The sequence below is a fragment of the Topomyia yanbarensis genome, chromosome 2 (genome assembly GCF_030247195.1).
Source record: "Topomyia yanbarensis strain Yona2022 chromosome 2, ASM3024719v1, whole genome shotgun sequence".
In the NCBI taxonomy this organism is placed as follows: Eukaryota; Metazoa; Arthropoda; class Insecta; order Diptera; family Culicidae; genus Topomyia; species Topomyia yanbarensis.
In genome coordinates, this window is record NC_080671.1 from 348,576,672 (window position 1) to 348,591,813 (window position 15,142).

At 37.3% G+C, this 15,142-nt stretch overlaps 1 protein-coding gene across 3 annotated transcripts in view; it reads right to left on the reverse strand.

Moving 5' to 3' along the window:
• The window catches only part of LOC131684186 (protein crumbs), a 144,962-nt gene that overhangs the window by 53,979 nt on the left and 75,841 nt on the right, over window positions 1-15,142 (reverse strand). For all 3 annotated transcript variants that reach the window (XM_058966840.1, XM_058966839.1, XM_058966838.1), the window contains exons 2-3: window positions 8,695-8,826; window positions 1,352-2,560 (exon numbers count right to left, since the gene is read on the reverse strand). In XM_058966840.1, the coding sequence (XP_058822823.1) occupies window positions 1,352-2,560; window positions 8,695-8,826 (1,341 nt within the window). The remainder of the gene's footprint in view (window positions 1-1,351; window positions 2,561-8,694; window positions 8,827-15,142) is intronic.

The window sequence follows — 15,142 nt, forward strand, 5'->3', positions numbered from 1 at the left end:
CTATACATGAAAAGATACCCTGCGGAAAAATGATTATTAAAATGCCTCTTCGAACGGCATTCATATTTTTACTAAATGTCGCGCACCTAAGTTGATTTAAAATGAAAAGACAAAGCGCGTGAGTACTTAGTTAAATCACAATATCTACCAAGATATATCCTGATTCATTCCCTTACCTACTGCTGCAGAGAATTCCTCGGTCATAATAGTCACAGGTGTTGCACTAACATTCCTTCCCGTCCCAGAATTGTCCTGCATGGGCGTGGCCATCTACGTTATTGATCACACTATAATCTTAGTCTCTTTAGGATGCACGTTTCTGCGTTGAAATTAACTCTCGTTTTGGGGTAAATTCTTGGTAGAAAGCGCTAACGTTTGTCTGCTAACTCTGCTGTTGAATGTTTGCTATCAAACATTCAACAGCAGAGTTAGCAGACAAACCTTAGCGCTTTTTCCCAAGCATTTATCCAAAAACGAGAGTTAATTTCAACTCATTTCATCAGATACAGTGAAGTGCACAAATGTGCGAACGACGGCACGACTATCTGACGCTGACAGAATATTAGGACGCTTCACTTTTTCAACAAATTTTAATATAACAAGAAAACAACAACAAAATTTTTAATCCTTGATAAAGGTCGAATAATTCCATCGAAACGTTGGAAGTAAAAATAATATTATTGTTTTCGCTGTCTAATTCACGACTGATAAGCCGAAAAATACCCGTTATGAGATAAGTTCGACAGTCAAGAGACATTTTCAGAATGTCTTTCGAAGGTTCTAAAATCCTATCTTTTTCCATTCCATTTTAATAATCGGGAGGGTCACCCCAATTTTGATTTTTTAAAAATGAATGACAATTATTGTAGAGTATTTGTTCTAAACACACTGAATGCCTAGTACTAACGGTTTATAAGTATTGGATTTTCGACCAAAAAAAGCTATTTGTGGCCCATGGTGGCTGGGTGCATGTTCTTCAGGAGGGTGACTGCTAGAAACAACGTCACATCCGGAGCAAGCGTCTAAAAAAGATTATTTTTCTATACATAGCCCTAGTAAGTTGGCATACTATTTACATCGTCATTCGAAAACCACAGAAGAGTTTATTTCATAATTTTGAATTATAAGACAGTTTCGATTTGTGGATCATAATACAAATTTTGAATCTTGCTGTAGAAAAAAATATTGCTATGAAGATAATCCAACAAACTAACATCAGTAACATTTTGTCATTTTGAATCATTTACCGATTTTCTACATGCATAAAATTGGTCATGCCAAAGATTTCACTAGCCTAGGGTGAGAGCGTGGAAAAGGTTCTAAAGCAAAGCATGGCGCTACTAAAACTCACCTGTTGTTCCCGGTTTGCAAACGCACTGCCCACCAATGCAATCGGAATCGATCGGACACTGGCTGCAGCCAGGTGCGACTTCGCATAGCTCTCCTGAATATCCTGGTAGGCAGCGGCAATCAAAGCCTTCCTGTGTATCGATGCAGGTGCCACCATGCTGACACGGTTGAGATTTGCACTCGTTGATGCTGAGGTGACAGTTGGTACCGGTGAAACCGGTAGGACATTCACAAAGATACGACCCGTACGTATCGAAGCAGGTACCCCCATTCAAACAGGGATTCACCGAACATTCGTCGATGTTGTTCTGACAAAGGGTTCCTCCGTATCCGGTTCCCTTGCAGTCGCAGGTAAAAGCGTCAACTCCGTCCACACATTTACCACCGTTCAAACAAAGATTCGGTTTACAGTCGTCCCAATTGATCTCACATCGTGAACCAATATAACCCTTTAAACAGTCACACTCGTAAGTATTTTTTCCCGGCGGAACGCGGCATATTCCTTCGTTAAGACACGGACTCGATTCACACAAAGGATGAGCGCTGAGCTCGGTTTCACAAAGAACACCAGTATATCCGGGAACACAGATACACTTGTAGTCACCCTTAACATCTTCTTGGCAGGTACTACCATGTTGACACGGATGCGATTGGCAAGGATTACCCATGTCAATCTCACAATTCTTCCCCTTGAACCGGGACGTGCAGTGACACTCGTACCCTTCGGAGCGTGATATGCACGTTCCGTGCTGCATGCACGGATCCGTTGAGCAATGATCCTTCGGAATCCCGGCCAGAACGTCGTGATCCGTACAAGGTCCAGGAGCAAGAGGGCAAGGACCAAACACAACCCCTTCGTTGTTCATTGCACTTTGGTTGAACACCAGCCCGGGGCCATGCAGCAAACAGCCTGAGTAGTGATTTCCCAGGATCAACACCGCAGCTTCGTCCTTAATGTATTTGTTCGTAATCAGCTGCGAGTTCAAGGTTTGGTTGGCGATCGTTGTCGACTGCTTATCGACGATGCAGTACAACGTGCCTAGCTGGTACACGAACTGAAGCGTGTGCCATTTGTTGTCCAGGTAGCGACCCGGAACACGCGCCTCCAGCGGTTGGTTGTTGGGCGCCGACAGCACTATCGAAATCGAATCCGGCAGCACTGAAACCAGCAGGGCGTGGCTGGCGTATCGCTGAGACAGGATTTCTCCACCTGCAAAAAAAATGTGCAATGTTGGGGACGATGAAATATAGAAGCTTATTGTTTAGAAGACGCAGGAAGTCATTAATTATATTTTGCTCGCAGTTTGACCCAGTTTCGACCCGATCCTACCTGGTAATGAACGGATTTTCCTAGAATCGGTTCATATATTGTTCCACTCGAGAGCGGTTACACATAGTTTGGCATTGTTAGCTATATGTAGCCCCATTAAACATTTTTGTTGCGGTCACAATGCGGTCTGGTGCAAGACGGTTCCAAGTCAGGGCACAAGATTTATTCGTGCAATATAAAGAGTTAGTCTTTTCGTCGGATCGAAGATAACATTTTAATTATTCTCCGAAAGCCTATTTTCTAACCACTTTCCTATCACTTTCGAAATCATTCTTCTACAGTTGAATCGATTGTACGTTTCGCTTCTTCTGCAACAATCAGTGATTCCGTAAACGGGAATAACATTTTCCAGCCGCTTGGTTTCTGATGGCTTCATGTAGGTTGTGTTGCATGATGCCATGATGTTAGTCGCAACACTCACCTAGCGATCGCGGTCCGAATCTACCAAACTGGGTTTGTATTCGGAACAGAAACAGAAACAGAAAGCTCTGTCATGACAAAACACGTTTATTCTGTACACCTTGAAGCAACGCAGACCTAGATTTGGTATCGTACTTCGCTGCCCAGCCCGCGCGGTTCGCATTAGATCAAGAGGGGAGTGCAGTGTTTGGGAAGTTCCCGCGCTCCCAGCATGCATGAGTCACCTCGGTGCTGCAAACGTTGTTGTTACTATATTATTGCTGCTGCTGCTGCCGCTACCGTTCAACTATGTGGGTATGGAATTGGGTGCGTTACAAGCTCGGAAGTGTGTTAATTATTTGGCTTGAACCTTTCTTGGTAGGCTGTTCGGTGGCATGTAGCGGTATCTTGGGAACATTACTTATGATTCAAAGTATGTTTGTGTATGATTGATCATTATGTTGACCTCGTGTAGTTGGCAGATTGGATGACACACAACATACATAGTAATAATAACTGTCAGCTGTAGATAGCAAGGAATGAAGCAATGTTCCGATTTTGTCAGTTTTATGTCGGTTAAATCAAAACGAATATAAAAGAAATGCAAAATGAACACGACTTGAAAATGAAATGAAAACGTGTTCCAAAATAAAACGAAATGAAAATTGCGATACAGCGATGAAAGAAAAAAATCTAGAGCTAAATAAAAACGAACCAAAAATAAATAGCAAATGAAACAAAAATGAAGCGAAAGAAAACGAAACAGAAACGAATCAAAAGCCAAACGAAAATAAAATGAAATCCAAATGAAACGAAAACGAATACTTAAAATTGAACACAGTAAACGGGAATGATAATAAAAACGGAAATAGGAACTGAAAATAAAAAATAGAAAAAGAAGACAGAAAATGAAAAAAAAACAAAAATAGAATGCGTCAATAGAAAACGAAAATAAAAAAACGAAAATAGAGAACAAAAATAGTAAACGAAAATAGACAACGAAAGTAGAAAACAAAAATAGAAAACGAAAATGTAAAACGAAAATAGTAAAAGAAAATAAAAATCAAAAAAAGAAAATAGAAAAGGAAAATATAGAATGAAGATAGAAAACGAAAGGAGGAAATTAAACTACTAAACAAAAATAGTAAACGAAAACAGAAAACGAAAATAGAAAACGAAGACAGGAAGCAAAAATAGAGAACAAAAATAGTAAACGAAAATAGAAATCGAAAATAGAAAACGAAAACAGGAAGCGAAAATAGAGAACGAAAATAGAAAACGAAAATAAAAATCGAAAAAAAAGGAAAATGGAACACGAAAAGAGGAAATTACAATAGTATACAAAAATAGTAAACGAAAATATTAAATGAAAATATGAAACAAAAACAGAAAATGAAAACAGAAAACGAAAAGAGGAAACAAAAATAGTAAACGAAAATAGAAAACGAAAATGGGAAACGAAAACAGAACAAAAATAAAAAACGAAAACAAAAATAGAAAACGAAAATAGTAATCGAAAATAGAAAATAAAAATTGAAAGCGAAAAAAGAGAACGAAAATAGAAAACAAAAATAGTTAACGAAAATAGTGAACGAAAATAGAAAACGATGATAGGAAACGAAAATAGAAAACGTTAATAGAGAACGAAAATAGAATACAAAAATAGAAAGCGAAAGTAGAAATCGAAAGTAGAAATCGAAAATATAATATGAAAATAGAAAACGAAAATGAATACGAAAAGGAAATAACGTTTAAACAATCAAACGTTCAAGCGATCAAACGTGCAAACACTTAAACGTTAAAATGTTCAAATGTAAAAAGGTAAAAACTTAAAAGCGTAAAAACGTAAAAATGTAAAAACGAAAAAACGTGGGAACGAAAAACATAAAAACGTAAAAAAGGTAAAAACTTAAAAACATAAAAACGTAGAAACGTAAAAACGTAAGAACGCAAAAACGTAAAAACGTTAAGGCGTTAAAACTTAAAAACGTAAACGTGCAAAAACGTAAGAACGTAAAAACGTAAAAACGCAAAAACGCAAAAAGGTAAAAACGTAAAAACGCAAAAACACAAAAACGTAAAAACATTAAGGCGTTAAAACTTAAAAACGTAAAAACGTGAAAACGTAAAAACGTGCAAACGTAAAAACGTAAAAACATAAAATCGTAAAAACGTAAAAACGCAAAAACGTAAAAGCGTAAAAACGTAAAAACGTAAAAACATAAAAACGTGAAAACGTAAAAACGTAAAAACGTAAAAACGTAAAAACGTAAAAACGTAAAAACGTAAAAACGTAAAAACGTAAAAACGTAAAAACGTAAAAACGTAAAAACGTAAAAACGTAAAAATTTAAAAACGAAAAAACGTAAAAATGTAAAAACGTAAAAACGTGAAAACATAAAAACGTAAAAAAAGGTAAAAACATAAAAAAGAAAGAACGCAAAAACGTTAAGGCGTTAAAACTGAAAAACGTAAAAGCGTAAAACGTAAAAACAAAAAAAAAAAACGTAAAAAGGTAAAAACGTAAGAACTTAAAAACTTAAAACGTAGAAACGTAAAAACGTAAAAACGGAAAAACGTAAAAACGTAAAAATGTAAAAACGTAAATACGTAAAAACATAAAAACGTGAAAACGTAAAATTAAAGAAACAAGAAAATTAAAATAATTAAAAACAAAAAACGGGGAAAAAAGCGAAAAACCAAAAACACAAGCAACAAAAAAATGTAAAAACAAAAAAAAAGAAAACGAAGCAAAAAAAACAGTAAAGCGAAAAAAACAAAGCAAGCGAAAAAACAAAAAAATAGAAAGCGGAAAAAACCCAAAAAAGAAAAAAAAAAACAAAAAATCCAAAGCTCAAAAAAAATCGAATCAACAAGAAAACGAATAAATGAAATAATCAAAGTGGAAAAAAACGAAAAAAAAGCCAAAAAATACTAAGTACAAAAAACGAAAAGAAAAAACAAAAGGAATAAAACAAAGAAAATGAATAAAAACTAGAAAACGTAAAAACGTAAAAACGTAAAAACGTAAAAACGTGAAAATGTAAAAACTAAAAATCAAAAAATTAAAGAAACAAGAAAATTAAAATAACTAAAAACAAGAAACGGGAAAAAACGAAAAACCAAAAAACACAAGCAACAAAAAACGTAAAAACAAAAAAAAGAAAACAACGAAACAAAAAACAGTAAAATGGAAAAAAACAAAGAAAGCGAAAAAACAAAAAAATTAGAGAGCGGAAAAAAACCCAAAAAAGAAAAAACAGAAAAAATCCAAAGCTCAAAAAAAAAACGAATGAACAAGAAAACGAATAAATGAAATAATCAAAATGGAAAAAAAACGAAAAAACCCAAAAAATACTAAGTACAAAAAACGAAAAGAAAAACAAAAGGAATAAAACAAAGAAAATGAATAAAAACAAGAAAACCCAAAAAACATAAAATACAGAATACAAAAAGGCAAAAACAGGAAAAAAAATAATAATCGCCAAAACAAAACAAAAAACCAAAAAACAAAAAAGCGGGGAAACGTTAAAACGTAAAGACGAAAAAACGAGCTAAACGAATAAAACAAAAAACGAAAAAAAGAAAAACGAAAAGAAAACAAGAAAAAGGAAAAAAAACGAATCAGAAATAATGAGCAAGAATTAAAAAAACGAAATAGCGAAAAAACAAAACACAAAAAAACGATAAAACCAAAATGACCAAAAAAATAAAAACAGAAAAGAGAAAAAAAGAAAAAGAAAAGAAAACAAAATAAAAAACGAAAAAGCTAAAAAATCTAACAAATGAAAGATAAAAAAATCAACAAAAACCAAAAAACAAAAAAAACGAAAACCAAAACAGAAAACAGATAACGGTAAATGGAAAACGGAAAACGGATGGCAGGAAACAGGAAAAACAAAAAACAGAAAACAGAATATTGTATGCAGAAAACAGATAACAGAAAATAGGAAACACAAAACAAGAAACATAAAACAGAAAATAGAAAACAGAAAACGGAAAACAGAAAACTGGAAACAAAAACAGAACACAGAAAGCAGAAAGTAGAAAACTGAAAACGAAACACGAGGCGAAACGTCGCGGGTGGTTGAGTGTATAGGGACCGCTACTCACCCCAGTGGGCCTGGACTCAATCCTGGCCGAGGTCATTGAGATTTTCTGATGGGAAAAATCTGCGGTAACGTCTTCCTTCGGAAGGTAGGTAATGTCTTTGGGATGATATCTAGGGTCGGAGTCACTTCTTTGGCGTGGGTGATGGGCCCTTAGTGCGGATCAAGTCGGAAGTCGAACAAGAAAAAAGAAAACCAAACGAAATCGAAAATGAAACGACAACCACGGCTTTTGGCTTCACGATTGAGGGCATGATCTCAAACCTTTTAAAAGCGGCGAAAGAAAATCGCGTTGAACACATTACCGTGGCTTTCTATCTAATAAACGCCTGAAAGTTTATGTCTCATTTTGTTTAACGATGCGAGCACGTTAGACATTCCAAATTTCAGGTCAATGGCTGTCAGTAATGTTACAGCCATTTAAAATGGGGTCCACGCTCTGCTCTTGTGTACGATACCACTTGCATTTGGGATTTTTTCTGTTCTGGTGATATGTAGGATATTCATTTGTCGTTTATGATCTGATTTCGGAATGAAAACCAGGTATGATATCAATAGAATAGCTTCCAAAAAATGGCCCTTGTCCACTAAAGAGTAAAAAGAGGCTGACGGGCAAATGAAACAAAAATGAAATGAAATTATTGCAGCACTTCTATCACTGGACTGAAATTAACCCTCCGGAAGTCGCGCAAATGTCTCACTGGACGAGCACCCGCTGGTGCCCTAAGACGATTTCGCTAGATTTTCAAAGCAGCGTGCACTCAGTGCACTAGCGCGACTGCCGGAAGGTTAACTTTGTTTTGAACAGTTTCTTTTTGACGTTTCTTGCCGAAACTGCGAATTAAGCCGTGGCAATAGTACTGAAATGCTTTAAGGGTCGGTTGAAGCGTAATGCCAAAATCCGCATCGGAATATCGTATCTGGCAGGCAATCTGTATTTGTCGAAAGCAAAGTGAAACTTTTGTCACAAAAGCCACAATCGATGGTGAAATGTATAAAACTGAAAACCTCCCAATAAGCATTTTGCCTTTTTTGTGGAGGAGTATAGTTTTTTTTCAACGGAAATCAGTGAAGTGTTGCATCGAATTAATTAAGTATCGAACCCGTATTGAACTGAAAGGGCGGAAGAAAACCTTTAACCAAAAAGACGGGTTTTTGGATTGTTTCCAAATTACCGCTAACCAGCAAATTGCGCGCAACCGTTAGCGCTCACCTCCGTTCTTTCTGAGCTCCGCTGCTCTCGTATTAATTATGGTTAAGTAATCAACAATTCTATGCTGGCTTGGTGTTGTAACAGTTTATCATTTGGTAGATCATGCCGATTCGCCGCGCGAATATAAAGCAAGCACGGAAGCATCTAGCACAAAGAAACACTATCAAATTATGAACACCTACGAAAAAGAGGGCTGGGTTCAAACTGCGAGCAACATGGAAGGGGAGCCGTGAATTAAGATATGTACTACATATTGGGGCACAAAACACACACACACACACGTACGCTCTTACCTCGGCAGGTCTTAAAACTAATCGCCGAATGGCTCCATAGGGTCATTGGCGTCTTTAACCTAAGGTACGATGAACCATTGAAGTAGGCCTCCTTCTCCACCTGTATCGAAGCGGTCCGGGACGAGCATAGCACTGTGACGGAAGAAAATGGGAAGAAAGAGCAAATGTGGTGTTAATGAGGTTTGTCTCGCTGTTGATTTTGTTCAGTCTACCGTCGTAAATAGTGGCGGAGGAAAATGACTAGAACAAAAAAAAAACTTAATCTGAATCACAAAGTGGTCATAAATTGGATGATTTTTTAGTTGGTTGCTTTTTGGTGGTTCTGTGCAGTTGCCGTCTTGGGTGAATCATCGGCAACATCTGGTTTCTCGAACTTAAAGTTTTAACTCAGACCGCTGTTCAGCACGAAAATTAGTTAGCTGTTTTGGGAGATTAAAGTAATTTATGTTTATGTTCAATTGGTCGCTTAGTAGTACTTGACATAGATAACTATATATGAATAGAAAAACGAAACACTTATTGAACAGTACGTATATACTTTGGGATAGATACAATTTTAAACAAATGAGCATAGCTAAACATCTGCTCCTAAATAGTATTGAGGAACAAGAAAATTTAAGATTAATTCGTTAACTAAGTTAGTGTCGGATTCTGATGAGACGAAGTTGAAACGCAAATTCCATAACCAATTTAGTTATAGGTTTTGTGCTCGCCATGCGCAAAGATGGTTTTAAACAATTTTCTCCTTAATGGAGAAAAATAGTTTTTACCAAATCTGGCTATTCCTGACGTAGAAGTAAGTGTGGGTGGCTACCAATCTACAATGACAGCCGAAAAAAATAATTCTCGATCTGTGAAAAACCTGCAGATAGGCTAGTGTAAATATCAGTTTGAGTGCGACATTCCATACTCCCTATTCCCTGCTCTGTAGGACGTTAAATACGGTAAGTTAGTCGCTGTTTTAACGTCCAGGCGTGAATCAACGTTGATCGTCAATACTGTTTGCATTGAACAAAAATTGGTTCCATAATCACCAATTCAAAACTGATCTCGATGAAGTTATTCCACACTTATTAATGTCAGGCTTATTTGCTTTTAAAGACTGGAACATGTTGGCGAATTTCCTGCAAGTGAAAACGTGCCACTGGTATCGGTACGCTAGTTTTTACAGGTGTTTTGATCCATGCTCACAGACCGAGAATTATCGCTTTGGAGATTGCTAGCCACCCACATTTACTTCTACATCAGGAGTAGCCTAGTGAAGCTACTTGGGCCCGTTGATGTTTCTGCTTTACTTCAATAACATGTATTTAGTGCAGAAGTGTTTTTAGAGATGCTTTAAAGTAAGAAGTAATGTGCCGTTTCAAAAACACCAAAGGTAATATTGAAGGACGATTAAAGATGTAAGCCGAGAATCATCGTTTAGTCGACATAGATAGAACCCAGGGTTTGTCCTATAATTAGAACCGGTTCTTTCACTTTTTTTTTCCTTTTTTAACCTCTCGGAAGTCGCATAGTGCACTAAACCCAAAGCGTTATGAAATTCAGGTGCAATCGTTTTAGAGTTCAAGCTGGCAGAATTATAGCAGAAATCCGACGGCCTCATTTTAAAAATTTTGATAGCTGCCTAGAACTTGACGGATATCTGCCGGATGCCCGACATGAATACCTCGTTGTAGAGGAGTAAAACCAGGACACCAGGACAGTCAGTTACAAACCAGGACATGTCCTGGGAAACCAGGACGTATGATCACCCTGTATACTGGATAACATGAATTATTTGAATATTTCTTCTCAATGTTTCTTGTTGTGTTTGGACTTTAAAGTTTACACAACCCTTTTTGTCTTCAACCGACATTTCGGTTTGTTTGAGACCTTTTCAAGAACCGAAGCGTTGGATAAAGGTAACATAGTGGTTTGTAAGTCGAAGACTGCATAACCAAATAGGTACATAACTTGTGGATTGAATCAGATTTCAGTTTATTACAAGACACAGGTTCGGACGAAGTCTAGAATAATAAACGTGAGGGGGTCTTCCGAACTCCCTTCTCAGGCGAATATTTTGCTTTAAATGATAATCCACTCCCTGGAAACGTCTTGGTTCATAGCATGCCGTTGCGTACAACACCTGATTTCCTGTCCGTCTACTACCAGAACGTTCGTGGAATGATAACAAAAACGCAGGCTTTCTTGCTTGCGCTCACTTCCTGCGACTATGACATTATCGTTCTCACCGAAACCTGGTTACGTGATGATATATTAAACTCCGAGCTAACGACGAACTTCGCAATCTACCGATGCGATCGCAACTCTTCTACCAGCCATCTACGTCGCGGGGGTGGTGTTCTCATAGCGATAAAGAAACATCAAACTGGGACTATCCTAAAAATGCCTCGATGTGAATGTTTGGAGAAAGTTGTCGTACGCGTTGCACTGCAAGGTTGATCGTTATATATTTGCTGCATTTATCTAAGGCCGAACAATGATCCTGACTTGTACAACGTTCACTCCTTTGAAGTCCAAAGCCTCCTGCACAAATCTAATAGACGCGACAATGTACATGTTGTAGGTGATAATAATCTTCGGTGGATTTTTGATGACGATTATGAGTGCTACCTTCCTAAAAATTCAATTTTCATGACCCTCGATTTAGCTTTCGTTAATGACACGGACGTGTTCGAACTGATTGAGCCTCCCACATCTATACTGAAGGTTGACTCTCACCATAAACCTTTCGTTTTAAGATTTGATATGCGTTCTGTTGACGGTGAAGCTTTTGATACAATTAACGACGACTTCAACTTTGACTTTGCTCGATGCAACTTCGGTGAAGTCTCAATGGCCATTGGTACACTCAATTCGTGTGAGATGCTGGTTGGAAATGACTTAGATTAGGCAGTTGTGGCGTTCTATGATGCCATATATTAGATTCTTCGCCGTAATGTTCCTAAAAACGTATCAGCAGAAAAACCGATTATAAAATTTTGTGGTGCTACGCTGAGCTTGGTCGCCTACGCAACGTACTCCGGAAACAATGAAAGCGATATTTACATCATAGGACCGACGACAACAAAACTATTCTTCGTCAAACTGAACTGTAATATGAAACAGCCCGGAACAGTGCATTCGATGAATATCTGAACCATGTTCAGCGCAGCCTTCGAAACAATCCTTCGACATTCTGGACGTTTATAACCAGCAGAAAACGTTCCGGGGGTGTACCAGAAAATGTCTATCTTCGAGACGGAAATTCGCAGTCCGCTGCCAAGTCGTTGAACCTTCTTGCAGATCATTTCCGAGATGTATTGACCAGCCCTCCTGTCTATCCATCGTAATAGTACCTTGTAACATTGCCAACGCATAATATCAACCTTCCTCTCCCTAACGTAAATGATTCCGATGCATTGAGCGCTCTTTCCAGCGTTGATCCTTTGAAAGGGCCTGGTCCGGATTGCTTGCCTCCTATGTTTATAAAGCATTGTGCCTTGGCACTTTCTGCACCAGTAAGTATTATTTTCCAGCGTTCAATCCCGGAAAATATTTTCCCAATTGCATGGAAAGAAGCTGCTACAGTACCTATTCATAAGGATGGAGATAGGAACAATGTTGAAAACTACAGAGGAATCTCGCTGCTGACCTGCCTAGCTGAAGTTCTGGAAAAAATTGTCTACAATGCGATGTACGCTGCTTCTTCCAACATAATCGACGAACGACAACACGGACTTGTAAAAAAAAACGCTTCGCCACTTCGAACTTGATGACGTACACGAGCTTTCTAGTTCCAGCTGTAAAGAAGTGTCAACAAGTGGACGATATATTTTGATTTCGCGAATGCATTCGACAAGGTGCCCACAAGATTGCTGTTTTAAAACTAGAGCGATTACATTTTCTTGACTAGGTAACCAGATGGCTGCATTCTTACCTCTCACAACGATCCGCTTTGGTTAGAATCGGCACCACACGCTTAAGCGCATTCGTAACGCCAACCGGTGTGCCTCAAGGAAGTCACCTAGGGCCACTGATCTTTCTCTTATTCATCAATAATCTCTGCACCCGCATCAACTCTGAAAAACTACTTCCCAAGCAACACTTGCAACATGTAATGGCCGCGGTTTGTTGCATAATGATAAACTTTTGCTGGTGCGCTTTTTCAGTTGCTAAAACAGTTGAATACTGGTTTATGTACGCTTCTTTTCAACAAGTTTTGTTGTAGAAACTGCTAATCAACAAGCGATGCTGCTTGGGTTTATGCTGATGATCTGAATTTTTTCGTTCAATTGCCTCAGTACTCGACTCTGCTGTGCTCCAAGACGATACAGCCAATATAAAGGAATGGTGCTTGCTGAACGGTATGCAGCAACGTTGATAAATGTAAGGTGATAAGTTTCGGACGCTCGGCAAATATAAGGCATTGTGAATATACTCTATACCGAAACACCTTGCAGTATGCTGCACAAGTATGGGCGCCATACAACGCCGTTCAAAGTAGCCGACTAATTATTCTACAAAAACTTTGCCTTATTTTCGTTCGAACCATGAAGAACCTGCCCTTAAATGCTTTACTTCAATCTTTGTGTGTTTTTATAAACATGTCGAGTAGTTTGCATTTGACGGCTGTTGAAATTGTATACCTTTAGTGTTGCTTAAAAACACAATTCCAAACGAATTCCACACACGTATTTAAGAGGTTATATCACTGTAGAACACGAAAAAATTGGCATTGAATTAATAGCTTATTTTGATTACTTGCAAGAAATATACCATCAAAATGTTAAATGTGATATTTTCAATCAATTTGAATCTGACACATGATTCTTCTTATGTCACGTATTAAGGGGATATATACAAAGTTGAGGGGAAAAAGTGAGCTAAGTTCGTGATTTTTTTAAAGAGTAATAGACATTTTTTTTTTGAAAAAGCGAAAGACGGTTGGTAGTACTAACGAAGAAAATAAAAAAATGGCCCCTCCCTCGAAGCACATTTTTTCGCAGGGGCTTGCGGTGAGCACTCTCCCAGATTAACTGCTAAACTGAAATAAAAAGGGAAAAAATGAAGAAAAATATTGCGGTTTACTTGAACATTTCGGTTTTCCAAAAACAATTATTTTTTCGATAAAAACTATGTTGACAAAAAAAAGATGCTTAAGGTGTTCAACATTTTAAATAAAAGTTCATTGCAACAAATTGAAAATTTTTGAATGAAAAATGAACCGTTCAAGTACACAAGAATATAAAGCAATTACGATTAGCAATACGAGCAATTTAAAAACTAAAGAAAAAGTAGTAGTTTTCGAGATATCGCGTTTACCTAATCTGGATGATAATTTGCACAGGTATTTTCGAAAGTAGATAAGTGATAAATTTTTTAGAACCTCAACTTTGTATAAAACCTCTTAACCAGGCCAAATAGCGAAAAAAGTAAATGGCTTTTCCGTTAAAATTTTATTTAATAGTTTAATAATTTCAAAATCTATGCGAGGTAGAGAATCCTCCGAAAAAGTTTCTTGTAACTTAATTTACTAACTTTACTGGAAATGACAATTTTCTGTTTTTGTTTATTCGAGAAATGAGCTTTTGATCTCACTTTTAGATAGATTCATTATTATTGAAACTCGTATTTAGATTACGTTATCTTCACAACGCGTCTACCCGGAAAGTTTCAGATCGATTCGATGATTGAAAGTTAGTAATATCTTGTGCAACTACCCAACCCAAATAATGATCAACAATCTTTTACGGTTGTAACTTTCGCCCATACTATCGTCACTGCTATCTTGGAGGTCGTTGGTTTGTTTCTTCGATTTGCGGATTACGGTGTTGAAATCATCTTCTTTGTTTCTTGTTTTTTTTTTCTTGGCGATGCTGTTATTTTTTTCTAAAATACTGCATGAATAAGTCGCTGAATTAGAGAATGCTGATGATTCGGCAAATATTACTGGGTGGACAAATTTTTCATTGGACTTTCTGAATTGATGTTTTTGACTTGGGTATTCCCGCGTAGAGTTTTTCTTAGTATGTAAATTGTTTCTGTTATGTTGCTCGAATACAGAGTGCAATTATACCTTCGCAGAGCAAATTGCGTGAAGAGTTAATGCGCTTTTTAAAAAGTATGAATATGTCTGAATTCGGTAGCATGCCTGTAATAAACCTTTAAAATACAGACATGTCAGCAAATCTGGTTGTGATGCACTACCCTTCAGACGTGTTGACCTCGGACGATATCACTCGATACCGATTTCTACATGTACTTGACACGGTAGGTTAGTTATATATTTTTTACTTTTGTTTTTCGAGAAGGTCCCCTCAACATATTAGAGAAGTAGATCATCGTTGGTGGACTAAAGAGCAGTTTTGAATTCACTCTTTGGGTTTGTAGAATGGTTGAGCATGCTTTTCACCAAACCCCTCCCAAACCAACTTTCTGGTTACGATACTATGTATTCAAAATA